Raw genomic sequence first — 19,387 nt, forward strand, 5'->3', positions numbered from 1 at the left:
TAACCTTAGAGAAGTCAGTCCTTGGGTCTGGGCAAAGCTCTGAGTATTCTGAGTCCAAAGTTGGCTCTTCCTACAAGGGCATATGATTGGTAGTTTCAGCTTCCTCTTTCATCAGGCTTAACTCTGCAGCACCAGCTTGGTGTCTGATTTGTTCTGACTGGGTGGGAGAGCCCATAAGATAAACAGAAGGAGATGTTCAGGTTTGTCTCAAGAGTAGTCCACAAAGCTGTGTATATGGGAGAAGGGAGTCTGGTGGTTTTCCTTCCAAGGCTTCTTAAATGCAGCTTCTCTTTTCTTAACAATACAACATGCCACACACCACACCACACTTATTACTAATTCTGCTTGGTCAACAAAGGGTGCAAGAGGGTCATGGAAAACCCACTACAGATCTTGTATTTGGCTATCATTATGCCTTTCATGAGTGGATCTCAAAGTATTATGCCGAAAAGTCCTTACTGAGGTTTGGTAAGGAGGCTATTCTACCAGAATAAGCTCAGGTATCAAACCAAAGTTTCTTTTTGCTGTGAGGTTTATCTTGTTACATTCAGACAGAGAGAAACTCATTTAGACAAATTGGCATGATTGGGGCTGGAGAGTTGACCAAGCAATCAGAGGCTGGAAGAGGAAGAAAGGCCAGAGAAGAGGGAGGGGGTGAAATCCAATGTTCACTCTGTATTTCACTCCAGAAAACAGCTGTTAATTATAATTACCCACCTTGTTTTGCAGCTCAGAATAAAAGTGGCGTTGCACCAAACCCTGCCCAAGCAGCCATTGTGATTAGAAAGTACTCCACACCTTGGAGAACCGAGGAGACACGAGCGTAATTTTAAATGCAAATTAAATTGAGGGGGTAGCAGAGAGAACACATAAAAGACAGTAAAACAAAACCTTTCAGTGTTCTTAAATTAGCAGTCTAGTGTGTTCTAAAGAACACCTCCCCTCAGATCTCTTCTTAGGGGTTGTATTTCATCACGATATAAAATGGGCAAATCCATCACTTGCCTCTGCTTGGTGCTCTTGAACTGAGATTGAAGGAAAAATTAGAAGCTGTTCATTTGGGCTTGTGGGCTCAGCGGCGTTAGGCAGCTTCGTCTTATGCTCTACGGGGTCCTGTTGAAAGGGGCGAACAAGTGCTGGTGAGTATCTGCTAACTGCAAGACTCTTTCATCTATATCTTTTGGGGTTATCTTTCCTTTACCAGAGGGGAAATCTCCCAAAAGATTTATGTTATAATGCAGCTTTCAAAACCTAGGAAATTTCAGACAGCTTTCTAAGCTTCTTCCAGTGACTGATTTACGCAAGGGGAGAGAGTTATTTTCAGCCCAGATGCTGGTGACTGATCCGTGTATTAATTATAACAGGGGAATGTGTAACTGATGCTAGCTAAAACTGCCTTTCCCCACCACCCTTAGCCTGCGTTAGGGTAGGAACTGGTGCCCCAACAACTTTTCTACCATATTAACTGCATCATCGTGTAATTCTGTTATAATTGCAAGTAAAACTGGGACTTGGAGCTATAAAAATAATTAAACCAAAACCATTTTTTTAAATGACTATGACGGTACTCTGCCTAAGAGATGGGCGGCGGCAGCCGGGGGATGGAGGTAGGGGTAGGGGTCGGGGGCGGGATGGGGCATCGGACCCGCGTGACGGTGACATGTAGATTTTGACGGTGATGGTTTTCTGCCAAAGTTTTACCCGAGAACCTGGTCATTTCCTTCCTTCGCAGTGGAGGATACAAAGAGGCTGAGGCTGGCGTCACCTTCCGTTGCTAAGGTAACGTGCTCTGGCGATTTTATCTGATAAAGGAAGTCCAGCGGACGGTATACATTATTCATCGCCGATCTAATCAAACAATCAAAATTGTTTACTTTCACCGGGAATGTTCAGTGAGATCAAAGGCACTCTGGCCGAAATTGCTCTTGCTTCTAACTGCCGGCAGTTAACCCTTGATTTTATTTATTTATTTTTTCTTTTTTGCAGTAAGTATGATTTGCCGTTGGGGTAGCTTTGGATATTTTTTAAAGTTTCCGCCTACCAGACTTGGCTTCTTAAATTAAGATATGCCCTGTTAGAAAGAAAAACCAATTGGATTATCCTTCTGAGTTTGCTTTTAATGACTTTGTCTTGTTAATTCTTTCCAAAAAACATCCTGCAGAAATAGAGATACTTCATTTGTGCAAGTATGGGGGAAAGTCTACATAGGCTAGAAAGAACCTAACAGGCTGAATGTTTTTTAATGAAGCATATTAGCTTCCTGACAAGCTAGTGCCTGATAATATCACGGGGATCTTTGCAATTCTGAAATAATTGTCGTTGCTCTACAAACCAGAATTCTTTCTCAAAAGCAGCCTGTGTCAGAGGGAAGCAGGTGATGATCCTTGGCACTTTATAAAACGTGCTTCCTTTCGCTAAAAGGAAGGAATGCAAGGCATTTTTACAGCAAACATGTCAGCATGTGTCATAAACGCAAGGCATCTATAGGTGGAGGTTCTGATTCCCAGGAGATGCTCGCTGCTCGAGGGGAATTGGAACTCCCTGGATCAATTGAGGATCAATACTCAGAATGGCTGATACTTAATGATGTCATTTATCAGACAGACCTTTTGAAAACAGAGAGCATATGAATTTTAAAGTTTATTTTCCAGTGAATACACAGCAAGGAAAGACTGGTATGGTATCTCTCTTTAGCCTGGATCATCCGTATTTTCTGTGTAGCATATATTACTTTTAATAAATGTTGGTGAAAGGCTGCATTTTCTCCTACAGTAGGAAAGCTCTGTTGAGGGATGGACTTAAAACGGGAAATGTCAGTCAAATAATGGGATATTATAATGGGGTATCTCTTCTTCCAAAATCATATTTGACAGTCTAAAATACTGTGGATTTTTTTCCTCTTCCATAGGCAGTACAAGTGACTATTTTGTCTTAAAACTCTGTTTCTGGAACATCGAAGATGGATTATCCCAAAATGGATTATTTTCTGGATGTCGAGTCTGCTCATAGACTCTTGGATGTTGAGTCGGCTCAAAGATTCTTCTACAGCCAAGGAGCTCAAGGTAATTAAATGGGAGAAAGAGAGGACACTCCTCTCATTTGCATGTTGGTTTTATATTAACAGTGCAGTGTTACACTGTAGCAGTGTAAGCTCTACTGCAGAAGTTCAACAACTGGGATTTCCCAATTGGTAACCTCTACCGAACTGTTTCTGGAACTGAGGCAGGCATGTAGTAGAATGAATAAATCTAAACTTCTTGATGTGGTTAAAAAGCAACCTGCCCAGCTTTCACACAAACAACCCTTGGAAAGCTATGTTAGAAAATTATTCCCCCAACTCCTTGCAACCAAAGTCTAAGTTTGAAAGGCTTCGAGGATGCTTTTAGCCACAGGAAAAGGTTGAGTGCGCAGCTACTGCACTGGAGAAGTAGGTCTAGGGCACCCTGACCTATCGATTGAAATCCAGCTGGATGAGGGGCTCCTGAGATAAGCTTTGAGCTTCTACAGCTGTCTTATCTAGTTTAGGTGAAATCACTTACTGCCTCAAGGAATTAACTGTGCTTGGGGAGCACTAAGGAACACGCCTGTTGTGAAGTGTGGCTGATAGGTACATTTTTATTACAGATTTCAAGATGGTCAGTTAGGCTCCAGTTTGCTTGTTCCTCTGTTCCAGGGTGCACTTAGAATGTTCTGCCAGCATATTAGAGTACAGGAAGAAGCTGGGGTATTTAATGGGCTCTCCTGACAGGCAGGAGATTTTTTTTAAAGCCTATTTTCTCTTCTCCATAGAATATTTAGGGTATTCAGTCAAAGCAACCTGATGATGGGCATATCCCAAATGGTACAAGTAATGCACTGAGAAGAAAGGCAACTTTCATGTTCTTAGAGAAGTAGTTGAATTCTTCAAAGCCACGAGGCAGAACAGAAAAGGAAATGCTGTTTTGATAATGCTGGCATCTTTCACTGTTACGTGGTAATGGGTACTTCGCACAGGGCGCTTATAATATTCTGCCTTGGCTTTCCCAGTTGTCTTGTCTGAAGTGGTTTTGCCCTAGCTCTCAAGCCAGTTTCTCATGGCAACCTCAAGGCCTTGCAAGCCTCCTCCTTCTCCGCTTCCAGTTTCCTGGGCAGGACCCAGTCTTCTTAAAGTCAAGAGGGGCTGGTAATCACCTGGTTGATTGGCTGGGGTCAGTATGCTCCTCAGCAGAGCTTACATTAGCCAAAGTGATACAGTAGCTAATTCTCCTCATCCCTGTGGGTGTACGTAATCAGCATTGCTCCTTTCAGCCACTTAAAGAGACATGAAAATGTTACTGAAGTAGAAGAAGGGTGAGAGACTGGCCAGAACTTCCAGCCCCTTCTGGGTCTACAAGTAAGAAGGTGCTGGGAGCAGATGGAGAACGGAGGCCAGAAGGAAAAGGGGGCTGAGGCGGGGCTCAATCCCGTCTCTGGTTCTGAGTTTAAGCATTGCTGCGTCTGTCCATTTCCATTTGAACAGGAGAATAATATCTGGTGCTGGGGTCATACACCTGAGCCGCGTCTCTGTTGGCAGAGCAGAGAAGGGGAGTGGCAGTGAATTATAGACAATAAAGATGTCCATTTTGCCTTGCAGTAGACACAGTTTAAGCCTTTAAGAGGACTGTGGGCTCCAGGCATTTATGGAAGGAAAGCAGTCAGGGTGTGGGAGACTCAGAGGACGCAAGGCAGTCTGGTGGTTGTCGCCAGATGGAGTTTGGGGCGGAGTGGACAGAATTGTCGCCATCAGTGACTATGGTTTTGACACCAGAGCTGGAATGACTGGAAAATGCATGGGAGGTGGTAGCATAAGCTACTGACCGTGGCTCCCTGATCATAGCACGTTCATTTTAGGGTAATCAGAATGATGTTGCAATCAAGGAATCTTGGCTCTGTAGTAAGAGTGAGGGTTCCCTAAACAACACCCAGGTCAATTTTTCAAAACCCCCAGGCCTCCTGAATCAGAAATCCAGGTATAAGTCGTAGAGGTCTGCCTTTTAAGCAAGAGCTCCAATGACAATTCCCCAGCTCTCGCACTATTCTGGGGACCAGCATTTAAGAACCAGTCCATCCTGTCTGATTTCTCTCCTTCCACCCCAGAACGGGATGTCCCCAGCATCAGAGGCAGGATAGCACAGTGGTTACAACCAGATCCTGCCTGCCTAAGTTCAAACCCTGGCTCTGCCACAGTCAACCTGGGAAAATTAACCTTTGAATATTTAATTTCCTCCTCTGAAAAATGGAAACAATAATAGTGCCCAATTCATAAGTTGTTAAGAGCAATAACGAGGTAAGATTTGAAAGTGCTTTAAACTGCCACATGGGAAACGCCATACATAAGCAAATCAATGAAATAAACATCTTTGCAAAAGGCCATCTCTCCTCTGTTTGAGATTTCACTGCCTTGCAAACAAGAATGTTACCTGATAGGAGTGAACCTCCTATTTTTAGCAAAAAAGAAAAATTAATTTTAAAAAAATTTGAAAAAAACAGTGATTGTTTTATTGTCACATCAAAAGCTAACTCGGGGCAAAACTGAAAAATAGGGAGTACCAAGACAAACTTCTACTATCTACCTAATCCTTCACATCACTTGAAAACTGAAAGCCTCTCTCCCACCAACACCTTCCCCAGAGCCCCACCACCGAGGACCAATCACCCCCAGGGTCTCCTTGCTGGAGTTTTGCTGCCACTGTGATGTGAGGCTTCTCACTGCGTGGTTCCAGCTCCTTCACAGCAGCTCCCTTCCACGCAGCACCGACGCCACAGTCTTTCCTGGATAACAAGCCCCGCAGCCTGGTAAGGGCTCCCAGTGAATAAGCAGAGAGCCGCTGAGGACCACGGCTCACACCCCTCCCTTTCTGAGCCAAATGTGCGTGTAGGTGACGAAAGCCCGTATCTCACCACTGGCAAGATCCCAAGAACCAGTGGAAGGAGGGCAGCATGGTGGCTGGCTCTTGAGAAAGGCATGTGAGGCAATTAGGGCCTTGTGCTGCTGTTAAATCACAGCACATGGTAGCTTTCTACTTGGCCAGCCCAGCCCAGGTTCAGGGAGATATTAATGAGGTCAGGGAGCCCCCATTGGATACCCTCTTCTATGAAAAAGGCCCAAACGGAAATATAATATTGAGTTAAGTACCTGGAATGTGGATGTCCTAGGACCCCCTTGGCTAAACTGATGTGTGATTATTGCCTTCTTGACATGTCCATTCTCGAGGGAATGCAGACATTTCTAGAGACTGATCAAGGACAGGTGTAAGTACTTTTAAAGGGGAAAGGAAGAAAATAAGACTTGCATTTTCCACATTACTATCCTTGCATCAGTTGATTTACAAATTCATATACTTTTGGGGAACCAGCCCCTTCTATGTTAGTTAATGCAAAATGGTTATCCAAAGCAACAGTACCAGAATTACAATGTTTCTGACCCCATCATGGTTGTTTTTCAATTATTCTTGGAAAGTGGTTAAAAAGCCTGTCGCTAGGTAGAGGATGTTTTGAGCTAGTAAAAGCAAGAGGAATCCAGGAGGATAAGAAAAAGAAAAAGAAGGAAAATGATCTAATCTCTATCCTGGGACAGATTCTGCTGAAATTCCCAGAGATTTTCAAAAGTCAGTCCTCTGCCCTGCTGAATAAAGCAGCTTGTTATTTTCTCCCATCTCCATTTTTCCTTGGAGGTAAGGAAGGTGAGCCCACTTCTCTGGGGATTCTGCTTTAGAAAGCATGATGTGTGGCAAAGAGCAGAAAAAAGTCCAGGGTCATTCTGTTCATCTCCTGTCAGTGAAGGATGCTCTCCCGGTTTCATCTGGGAGTGCTCCGTCAGCAATAAATCCTGCTCACACAGAGAGTCCTGTGAAAAATCCCCATTAACTCAGAAGGAGACTTTTGGAGGCTGAAGGTGCACGTGACGTAAAGATCAACCGTGTCTTGACATCACATACCTTGAGTTCACCCATCTTTCACGTTTCTGACAGTGATATTCCACACGCTCAACTTCAGATGCTGTGATTCTTTTTACAGAACAGTTAAACTGGGAGAGAAATCATATTATAAAATCACAAAATTGGCATCATAGGATTTTCAGGTTGAAATGGACACTATAGTTCCGTGACTTTTCTTGCCCCTCCCTAAACCAAGTAAAACAGAATTTGTGAGGGCCAGACCCAGGTCCCAGTGCTACATTTGCCACAAGCCGCTGGGTCATCCTGATGGACACTGAAGGTTGAGAATTGTTACAGAGCCCTGATCACTCAGTTTGATTCCGGCCTAGCAGCATCAGCTCCATCAGCTTCATCTGGGAGCTTGTTAAAGATGCAGAACTCAGACACCCCAGACCTAGAGAATTAGAATCTACATTTAACAAGATTGCCAGGTACTTTATGGCAAAGCTTGAGAAGCAATGATTGAATCTAGTGCACATTAGAAACACCTGGTGAGCCTTTATGACCTCAAGGCTGGAGTCCCAGGGCAAAAGCAATTAAGTCAGAATCACTGGTGGTTAAGTCCCATACTTGGGAATCTTTTAAATTGTCCCCGGTGATTCAAAGGTGCAACCAGGGCTATGAACTGCTGACCTCCCATTTTATGGTAAAGGAGATTTTAGCACATCATGCAGCTATTCTTGCCTGAGTATCTTTACCTAGGTCTTTCCCTTTAAATAAGTCCAAACCCTTGGAAAGGTGCAAATGGACTGGTTTTTTTTTAAAAAGGACCGGACTATGTATCAGGTGCTACCTTCTGCGGATTCACTGTATCTGTTAGTCCTCAGAGGAACGTGGGGAAACAGGAATGATAATGCTCATTTCACAGATTAGAGAAGACTCTACATTTAGATAATAGCATAGCCAGGGTTTGAATTCAAGTATATCTGACTCCAACAGCCCCCCACATAGTAAGGGTAACATTTGTGACCAAATCACACTTCCGGAGATGGTGAAGATCAGAGTGGTTCAGCCACATGCCCAAATCACACAGCTTCTAGTGAGAAGGTGGAGACTAGAATTAGATCTCTTCTTACCAACGAATGCCCATTCTACTGCTTTAGATTTCTTTTCTCCAAGACCGTCAGTATCTTTGGGTGTTTTAAATTATATGCAAGGGGATCCCACTACTGGGCATATACCCTGAGAAAACCATAATTCAAAAAGAGTCATGTACCCCAATGTTCATTGCAGCACTATTTACAATAGCCAGGACATGGAAGCAACCTAAGTGTCCACTGACAGATGAATGGATAAAGAAAATGTGGCTACATATATACAATGGAATATTACTCAGCCATAAAAATAAATGAAATTGAGTTATTTGTAGTAAGGTGGATGGACCTAGAGACTGTCATACACAGTGAAGTAAGTCAGAAAGAGAAAAGCAAGTACCCTTTCCATATATATGGAATCTAAAAAAGAAAACTGGTTCTGAAGAACCTAGGGGCAGGACAGGAATAAAGACGCAGATGTAGAGAATGGACTTGAGGACACCCTGCAGGAGGAAGGGTAAGCTGGGACAAAGTGAGAGAGTGGCATGGACATATATACACTACCAAATGTAAAATAGTTAGCTAGTGGGAAGCAGCTGCATAGCACAGGGAGATCAGCTCGGTGCTTTGTGACCACCTAGAGGGGTGGGATAGGGAGGGTGGGAGGGAGACGCAAGAGGGAGGAGATATGGGGATGTATGTATACCTATAGCTGACTCACTTTGTTATACAGCAGAAACTAACACACCATTGTAAAGCAATTATACTCCAATAAAGATGTTTAAAAAATAAATAAATAAAATAAATTATATGCAAAGGGGAAAACACATTAAAAGGCAGCCATTTGACTAACGTTACTAGACAATCAAATTTATGACTCCTGCTCACAATTTCCCCTCTTTTGTCATTTTAAATAACTCTGGGCATTGGAACAAGGTGCTGTAGTGATTGTTACTTCGTCATAATGCATTTTTTCTGTCGTCTACATTGTCTTGTTCAACAAAGGGAAATGCCAGTTTTGACTACTGATGAATGCCACAGTGAGCAGCGAAGAGTCTCTCCAAGTTGTATTTGGAAATAGAAATTCATCTCAAATCCCCTCTCAACCATTTCCTCCCCTCCCCTCCCCTCCCCTCCCCTCCCCTCCCCTCCCCTCCCCTCCCCTCCCCTCCCCTCCCCTCAACCACCTTCCAGCTCTACCTTTCCTCCACCCTGGGAAATCTGTCGGAACAGCTGGTTTTTCACTCTTTTTTTTAAAATGGGTTTTTATTTATTTATTTATTTATTTATTTATGGCTGTGTTGGGTCTTCGTTTCTGTGCCAGGGCTTTCTCTAGTTGCGGCGAGCGGGGGCCACTCTTCATCGCGGTGCGCGGGCCTCTCACTATCGCGGCCTCTCTTGTTGCGGAGCACAGGCTCCAGACGCGCAGGCTCAGTAGTTGTGGCTCACGGGCCCAGTTGCTCCGCGGCATGTGGGATCTTCCCAGACCAGGGCTCGAACCCGTGTCCCCTGCATTAGCAGGCAGACTCCCAACCACTGCGCCACCAGGGAAGCCCCCGCTTTTTCAATCTTTAGCTTTGAGTTAAATGTACTCTAAACTTAAACTCTAAACCTCTGGGACTTCTTCACATGGCCCCCGGAGACAAAGACATTTGGTTGCACTCAGTTATTTGCAAATCGTTGACAATAGTCATCTGCACAGAATGTGTTCGTGCTTTTTTTCCCGCTTCTTTTGTTTGCTTGTTTGTTTGTGGGATCTTAGTTCCCCAACCAGGGATTGAACCCACGCCCTTGGCAGTGAAAGCACGGAGTCCTAACCACCGGACTGCCAGGGAATTCCCCAGTTCATGCTATTTTCTTTCCTGTGTTTACGACCCAGCCCCAATGTCACCTCCGCTGTGAAATCTTGCCTGACTTTTCCAGGACTCTCTCCCATAATATTCTGTTCAGCCTACATTCTAGCCACTAGCATGCTGTATTATTTTGCTTCCACCACTTACTAGATGCATGAGCTCATATAAATGGCTTCACTTCTCTAAGCCTCAGGGTCCTAATCAAAATGCATATAACTCTGGCTCCAAATTCATAGGGGATTTTGAGAATGAAAGAAAGTATGCCTATGGAGTGTTTAGTACATTGTTATTATTGATTAGCTACTGATGCTATCGTTTTGTTATTAGGTGCCTGTTACCTACCTAGATCATGGTGATCTCCTTAAATACCATTTTCTGGGTGCCTAGTACCATCCTTGGTATACAGTAGAAGTATTGAGATTTATTAAAGGTCTCTGTTGAACTGAAGGAATGAAAATGCTTAAATCTGCATCATGAAGAGAAACTTGGGATTCAGGGAAAGGACTTCTGACAATTCATGATTGAGAAAATAGAACTTCCTAAGACCTTTAAAGAATTAAAATCTTTAGTTGGAAATAGAGACTCTGCTTGAGGCTGAAGGGAGGGACAGATAAAAATAATTTTCAAATACATGGAGATGCAGGAAATGGAGGAAAGTCATCAACGCTGATATATCTTCTATAAAACAGAAAAAAAAAGCAGAAGAAAAAAAATACAGCAGGAGGGAGTTGGTGTACTATGGAAGAGAATTAACCTTTTAAAATAGATTTCCAAGGGTTCCTGAATAGTACCCTTCTTAGAAGGACTTTTTAATGTACAATAGTCTGTGAGGCTGAGTTTTGACTCTGCCTAAAAGTAGAATTCTGGAAGAGGTGAACTCCTCAACGTTACTCTGATGAACTTAATTGAGATCAATTCAAAAGTTGCTCTGCACGTCTTCCGGAAACTAGCTCTGAGCTGTACCTTAGTTGAGATTCCTTTCCCCTTCCTTCTTTAGACCTTTACTGCCTCGTCTATTCCTTATACTTTGGGGTCGATTAATCCTCAAACCAGCTACCATTCCCACTCCTGCTTCCGACAAGACTCAATGAAAGGTGACCGTAGATACCCACCTAAGCCCCATACAGGAGCCACGCACCTTGAGAACCACTCATTGAAAACCTGGCCGTGGTGTTTCTAGGAGTCTTGCTGAGTGGGAGGCAAGTTGTCTTCCTTCTCCTGGCCTATCCCCCGAAACTTTAATGTCATGGTCTTACATGTGACTCATATCCGGACCTTAGATATCAGGACCTCATATCTAATTTGCTCCTTAAGGATTGAGGCGAAAACAGTGATCGTAAAGCAACTGTATCCTCATTTGGGGCACAGTTGCCAGTTGGATTGTAATCTTTTCCATTCACCGATCTGCCCCTCAGAGTCCTGCTAGGCCCAGCACGGCAAAACTGGCCACATCCCCTCACTGGGATGTCCTAACCAAGTAGTTTACACGTCGTCATGCTATTTTTCGGACCCTTGTCTCTGAGATGTGCTTCAGATGACGCTTTTCTTATATAGTTTCCAGCCTTGTTTTTATGGTGCTCAAGTCATCACCTGCAACAAATACTTGCTTTGGGGGTTTTTTTTGGTTGCTTTTTCTCTCTATAACTCTAGCCAGGAAGCAGCCCACTGTGCTTCAGTCATGGATGACAAGCTAACTACCAAGCCTTTCCTCCTAACTTCCCACACACTCCATTTTCGACCTCTAATGGCTCACATTCAGGCTCCCCAAACCTGTGTTTAATGCAGGGAACATTGTGAAGGAGACAGTGAAGGCAGATCAAGAGAAAAGACACTGTGGAGCTCGCCAGGCTGCCAATTCTGTCCATACACCGATGACCGTGAAATCCAACCTTCCATTTCTGGAGTGTGCCCTTGAACAGGACATTTCTCTGTACACAAAGGAGCATTCTTGGTGTTGACCATTTACCCACACACGGCCTTCCAATGCTCTTTGTGCTTTTGCCCCCAGCAAGCATCTGCTTTGTCACATATTGCGATGCAGGGCTCATAAGAAGGGCATGAAGACAAGAGACAAACAAGAGAGAGGAGATGAGCGGATGACAGACAGAGGAAGAAAGTCATATGAAAATACAATAAACTAATTTCACTCACTAACTCCTGCTTTCACATACAGCACATAGAGAGTGGATTAAAGATGCAGCCACACATAGCATCAGCTATGACCCAATTAGCACAAACAATTCACAGGTGCTTGGAAAAAATTCTCACTCCTCATTGCTCAAACAAATCTGTTTTCCTAAAAACTTTCAGTACCACTCTCTGTGACTGAGCTGGCAGAGGCAAGGATGGGGAGCCTAGCACATCAAAATCAGCTCATGGCTGATACCATTCTTTGTATGTTTAAGAATATTTTAATAAGCAATTAGATTCACACAATTATACAAAACCACTGAATGAATACTGGTATTAAATTGGACTTCTGAAATGTTGGGACTGAACAGAGAGATTATCTTAGAGATCTCTGTACCTTTTTTTTCAATCATAAGAGCAAAACAAGAGTAACATTAACGTCTTTGGGGAAAAAATGGAAAGGAAAATCAACCCTACACATGTATTTTAATTTTTTATTTTACTTTCAGTCAATTTCAGGCACATTCATATTTTTACGGTTACAATTACGGCATGTACAAAATTGGAGGTATGAGTGAAATCTTCCCCAGGGCTGGCTGAAGAATGTCATAATATTGTAGGGCTTGGGTTTTGGAATAATACAGATCTGAGTTCAAACTGTGATTTCCACTTCTCAGCTTATAACATTAGTTATTCAATCTCTTTTTGCCTCACTTTCCCTTTCGAATGCAAATGATAATGAGCATTCTTAACCCAAAGGGTTATTTTGAGGATTTAAATGAAACAAAGTGTCTCACAAACTATGGTCCAATATATGATTTTCAGGTAATAATTGAACTCTTTTATAATAATAATGTATTTATTTTATTATGTTTTAGGAAAATGTAAGTTGAGAAATATTTAATTGAAATATAAAAATATATAACTAGACTCCATACTTACGGACTACTGCTTAGAACAAGAAGGAAAAAAGAAGGATGACTAAAGTCCATTTAAGGAAAAACATTAAGTAGTTAATAGTGTAGATGACACTTAGAGGTAGCAAAATCCATAAAAGTGATACAGGAATGACTAACAGTTGGAAACACTGAACAAATAAATACGGAAGTAAGCAAAATGTCAAGTACCTAATATGCATTTAGGTAAATATTAGCTCTTATGTTAATTTGTTTGTTTGTTTGTTTGGGGTTTTTTCTGGCTGCCTTGAGTCTTTGTGCTGCACACGGGCTTTCTCTAGTTGCAGTGAATGAGGGCTATGGTGCGCGGGCTTCTCATTGTGGTGGCTTCTCTTGTTGCAGAGCACGGGCTCTAGGTGCACGGGCTCAGTAGTTGTGGCACACGGGCTCAGTAGTTGTGGCTTGCGGGCTCTAGAGCACAGGCTCAGTAGTTGTGGTGCACGGGCCTAGTTGCTCCATGGCATGTGGGATCTTCCTGGACTAGGGCTCGAACCCGTGTCCCCTGCATTAGCAGGCAGATTCTTAACCACTGCACCACCAGGGAAGTCCCTTAATTAGCTTTTAATCTTGTCAAGCCTCAGAGGAAAGTGGCAGGGCCTCTAGCTCTCCAAGAGAAACTTCTATCCTGTCCCATCTCTGGTCTTCTCTACCACCATTTATTCCTAATTCAAATTTCCAAGCCCTTGGAAAGGTGAGCCAGTCTTAAAACACAAGAACAAGAAAAAGCAAAAAAAAGTTGATTTTTAAATTAAATTGCTAACAAATCCCAAAGCAATCCTCTTTATGGTTTTACTACTGGGAATTTTCTTCCTGCAAACTCTCTTAAAACAAGGGCTAAACTGTACTGATTTCATCTGAATTTACAGCAAACTCTAGTTTATTGGAATGTGGCTTCCAAGAAGTGATTTAAATCAGCTTTAGGGAGGTTGAAATGTGTAGAGGGGGTCAACTGTATGGTGATGGATGGAAACTAAACTTTTGGTGATGAACACGTTGGAGTGTATACAGAAGTCAAAATACAATGCCATGCCCATGAAACTTATATAATGTTATGGACCAATGTTGCCTCGGTTTTTAAAAGTGAGTCAGCATTTGCCCAGGAATGAGGAAATAGGTTTGGGAGAATCCACTTTAAATCATATTTCTCTTTATTTTTTAAATTTTGTTCCCTTAAGAAAAACATGGTAGTGTGAAGAAAGTGACATCAGAAACTCCTGGACGCTAATTCTGTTCCAACAATTAAACAGCCATGTGGCTGGCTATTCAAGCAGTGAACCTCTATAAGCCTTTGTTTCCCCATTTGCAAAATGGTAACAATGCTTGCAATATTACTAGTAGGAGGATAAAATGGCATAAATTCAGATTGGTGGATTCTCAATTTAGATAGCAGATTCTCAATAAATATTTGTTTAAGGAGTAAGTAAATTGCCACATAAAGAATTGAAAGAGCACTCATTGAAAAATTGTTCTGTGTCTTCAAGAAGCTCAAAGACGATGGGGGCTTCCCCGGTGGCTCAGTGGTTAAGAATCCACCTGCCAATGCAGGGGACACAGGTTCGATCCCTGGTCCAGGAAGATCCCACATGCTGTGGAGCAACTAAGCCCGTGCACCACAACTGCTGAGCCTGCACTCTAGAGCTTGTGAGCCACAATTACTGAGTCAGCATGCCACAACTACTGAAGCCCGCACACCTAGAGCCCGTGCTCCGCAACAAGAGAAGCCACCGCAATGAGAAGCCCATGCACCGCAATGAAGAGTAGCGCCCGCTCGCCACAACTAGAGAAAGCCTGAGCACAGCAACAAAGACCCAACACAGCCAAAAGTAAAGAAGAATAAAAGAATAAATTAAAAAAGAAAAAGAAGCCCAAAGACGATATAATGCAATACCAAATACCTTTATAGAAGCAAAAAATAGATCTAAAAGGGGAAAAGGAAGAATCAGAGACTTACTCGTGGAAGAGTTGTTACCTAAGCTTCATCCTGGAGTTTGCACAATAGTGGGGCTTTCCTTGCAGAAAAAGCCAGCATGTATAGGTCTTTCTATAAGCAACTCAGTATGACTGGATCGGAAAATGCAAGCAGGTGAAAGTGATACCCGAGACTGGAGGGGAAAAAAAGGGTTCAGGGAAAGAGACTTTGAACACCAGATTAAGAAATTTGGCATCTGTTCCATAGGAAACACAGAGCATTTGAATGATTTCTAGAGCTCAGAGAGCTTCTAGACCAGGTGATTACAAACCTGGTTACATATCGGAAACAAATTCTACAGCCCTTCCCCGGGTATACTGATGAGAATCTCTGAGAGTCAGGTGTGGTAATATGGGTTTTTCCTAGTTTTTTGGTCATGCCGCGTGGCATGAAAGATCTTAGTTCCCCGACCAGGGATCTAACCCATGCCCCCTGCAGTGGAAGCGTGGAGTCCTAACCACTGGACCGCCAGGGAATTCCATGGGTTTTTCCTATTTTTAAGGGATTGTTTTATTTTTGTAGCTCTCAGATGCTTTAATGCAAATAGTGTGAGATGTAGAATTTGAGACCCATTGACTAGTCTACTCTTCACTTTCATAAATGAGGAAAATGGAGCCCAGAAAGGTAAATGAATGAAATGCAGTAAAAATTCGATTATATTCATTCAAAATTCCCTGTTTTTTTGAACACTATCTATAGGCTGGGGATTCAAACTCAAAACAGATAAACCCCCTGGCCTCATGGAGTTAACTATCTAATATAGAGACAGATAAAGCAATGATTTCAGTTCCAAAAGATAAATGCTAGGAGAATCTGCACACTGGGAGTTTTGTAAGCACAGATGAGGGCATCCAAATGAGAGAGAAGTGTGTGTCTGTGTGTGCGTGTGTGTGTCTGTATGTCTGTGTTGGGGAGAAAGTTAGATGTGATTCCAAGTTAGTGTCCAAAAGGAGATGACAGTTAATCTACCTTTGAGTTAGATTTAGGTAGAAGGAAGAAAAAAAAAGAATGTTTTGGTCAGTGTGAAATGGCATGTGATAAGGCATGGACATATTGAGTATAATATCTTAGGGGAGCTGTACACGGTACAGAATGAGAGGTATATTGTAGATATCTAGACTGGCAAGAAAAAAAGACTAGAATAGTAGGCAGAAGCAAAGACATGTAAGACTCTGCATGCTTAATTAAGGAATTCCAAACCTGACACTGAATCCACTAGGGAATCTCATGCAGAGGAGGTCTGTTGTCAGATCTGTTTTTTATGGAGACCATAAATACGGAGGACAGTTTGGAGGGAGGAAGATTAGAGGAAAAGAGAACCATTAGGAAGCTACTGCAGTAATCCCGGCAAGAAGTGTAGACAGTCGGAAAAGGGAATTGACAGAGTGAATCCAGCAGGAAAGAGGGGTCTTTGAAATATTAGGAAGGTTCTTTCCAGATTACCTGGCGGTAAGATGAATACACTGAGTGTGAGGAAGGGGTGCATGCCATGATCCCCAGATGTTTTACATGGACTCACTGGATGGATAATGAAGCTGTTCACTGAGAAAGAAGATAAGGGAGAGAGTAAAGATGGAGCGGGAGGGACTTCCCTGGCAGTCCATGGTTAATAAAACTCTGCTCTTCCACTGCAGAGGGCACGGGTTCCATTCCCGGTCAGGGAGCTAAGATCCCACATGCCGCATGGTGCAGCCAAAAAAAAATTAAAAAAAAAAAGATGGAGGGAGAATATAAATTGAATATAGAATATATTGAATTCGGACCCTATAAAATATCCAAACATAGATTACCAGCAGGGAGTAAGTTCTATAGATATAAAGCTTGGAAAAGTATTCAAAATATTCTATGTGCCTAGGTAATTCTTAAGATAATTTCACTAACATGTTTTACAACTGCCTCTGAATATGTGGTTCCTCTGGGCCTTTAGTTTTCCTTTCCTATTTATTTGAAGGGAGATTATTTAAAGGAAACATTTATTTTCTAAATTAAAAGTTTTTCCTGTAAATACAATATTTTCTCCCTAGAACTAGTACTTAAAATTAATAGTCCATTTGAAACATTTACATGAACCAAATGTCTGAAGTTACCAATATTATTCAAATTCTGGCCCGTGTTTTCATAAGAAGAAAATTCCAAGTTAACTCTTATAAGAGCATCTAAAGAAAACAAGTTTAAAAAAAAGAAATCTCAGTGCAGCTCAATCACGTTAGAGAACTATAGGCTGTCACAGAATGTTGCAAAGGAAGAAAAAAAGAGATTCAGCTATAGCTGGTTAAAGATAGACCTTACTTTTCTTTTGAACCTACGCAGTAAGATCTGTTCCATTTAGTTGATTATGCACTATTTGGTGACTAAATTTGATAGGTGACAGGTGGAGAAAAAGTTACTTGGCTTAGTCCCAGTTTAATCCTTGTCTCTGGAAAGCAAGACCGCACTTCACACATCATACTGGAAGGCTGATTTTTCCCATTAGTCCCATATCCTATGCTTGCTCGATAATCTGGACATGCACACAGAAGTTGCAAAAGGAAATGACAGTGAGAAGAAGACACGCATTTTCAGTGCCAGGGGCTTGGTATTTATTGTCTCATTTAGTCCTAGAATGGGAAATTTGTGACATACTTGCTATTATGCCCATTTTACAGATGAAGTAATCCATGTTTCCAATCATCAAGTAACTTCCCAAATTCACACAGCTATTAGGAATGGAGCCAGAATTGTAATCCTGAACCTTGTGACTCTTCCTACTACATCTTGCCGTCCTGTAGGATACTGGTGTCCATGGTAATACTAGGAAAGACTTCCATGAACAGAGATGCAAGGATGAGAAGAAGTTTATGTATTTCCACACATTCAAATGGTAGAATGTCTCAATGTTGTAAGATATAAGTGGGGCAACTGAGTCATTCTATGTAACTAGACCCTTAGATTCAGTTTCTTAAAGTGAATTTTTACCTTATTTACTTGGGAAACTGTCCGTAGGGGATGGTGAGATCTCTGTCCTCTAGGTTGAATTGCAGGAGTGGGTGATGAAGAGGGAGGCAAGTTGCCTACGTCCCCATGGGAGCTTCTTATTATACTCAGAACTCGTTTTTCCCTCTCACTATCAAGGTAGCACATAATAATTACAGAAAATGTAGAAAATATAGACGAACAGCAAAACACACACACACAAACTCAACTAGCCCCATCATCTAAAAATAGATACTCTTTATAACCTTGTGAATATTCTTACATCCTTTTTACACACATGGGCACACACTCATGCACATACATATTTTTTTCAACCTAAATCAAGCTCCTCAGATTTATTACTTTTAGTTTACTCTGGCTTAATTTAAAATAAATGAATAATTTATATCTTGGGGTAGTTGATTCTAACTGACATAGAAAATAATTGGGACACAGTTTGGGAGAAAAGAGGAAAAGGTCAACCAACCCACGCATTGTTTTTGCCTAGAGGGTGACCTTGCCAGCTGGGTTGATGTTACTGGGTCTGTTCTGCTATTATTTACTAGACAGAGTCTCTGACTAATACCCTGTGATTTGATTGCTATCACTGGCGCATCTGTACACACAACAGAATGCAAATTAAATAACTGCTGAATCTGTACTGGGCAGGCCTTCTTCTTAGACACATACATTTAGGAATTTTTGTATTTTCCCTTCTCCACCACCAAAAATATGCTTTTATTCTTATTATAGCCAAATATAGCACTTCGTTGCGTTCCAGTATCAAGTGCCATTTAACAGTGTAGTCCCTGTAGTAACAGAACATTAGAACCAGCAGTAACTTAATTCAACCGGCCCATTTTACAGGTGAAAAACTGAGGCTCAGGGAAGAAAAGAAAAGCAATAAAGTGTTTATGAAATACCTACCATATACTAGAAGCTATTCATATTTATTTCATTCAAAAATCACAAAACCATGAGTTAGATATGACTGCCCCCAATTTATAGGAAACTAAAACTCAGCAGAATCACAGAACTCTGAAGAGGCAGAGCCAGGATTCAAACATGAATGCTGACTCAGCTTTCCCCTGCAACATCCTGCCTTTCTGGAAAGAGGTGATTTATCTAAAAGAGACAGCAAGAATGATGGCAGACCTGGAGATAGAACCTGGTCTCCTACTGTGTAGTCTGATGCCTGTATCTCTGCATCCTGTTATTGTACGTGGGGCTCAAATGGGATTCAAGCCCGTAGTCTTTGCCCCTAAGATCACTTTGCAAGTGACCAAGCCCAGCAGTTTGCCATACAAAGATATGTCCAAGTATTTGTCACCCTTTTGTTCACTGAACAAGAATTAGAAATATTAGAATCTTTAGATTTCAAATTATGTCATTAATTACAGCAACTATATTGAAACTGACCAAGCAGAAAATACAAATAAATAAAAATAAATAAGATTTAACATTACCTGTACTATTAAGCAAGATTGGAGAAGTGACTTGTGTATCTTAACCAGGCATGTTCAACAATAGAAAGCTG

At 42.0% G+C, this 19,387-nt stretch overlaps 1 protein-coding gene across 1 annotated transcript in view; it reads left to right on the forward strand.

Annotated features, from left to right (window-relative positions):
- Positions 1 to 2,959: 2,959 nt before the first annotated feature.
- Positions 2,960 to 19,387, forward strand: part of PHACTR1 (phosphatase and actin regulator 1) — a 527,020-nt gene continuing 510,592 nt past the window's right edge. The window contains exon 1 of the mRNA XM_036868637.1: positions 2,960 to 3,062. Within this exon, the coding sequence (XP_036724532.1) occupies positions 2,960 to 3,062 (103 nt within the window). The remainder of the gene's footprint in view (positions 3,063 to 19,387) is intronic.

The sequence above is a fragment of the Balaenoptera musculus genome, chromosome 11 (assembly GCF_009873245.2).
Source record: "Balaenoptera musculus isolate JJ_BM4_2016_0621 chromosome 11, mBalMus1.pri.v3, whole genome shotgun sequence".
NCBI lineage: Eukaryota > Metazoa > Chordata > Mammalia > Artiodactyla > Balaenopteridae > Balaenoptera > Balaenoptera musculus.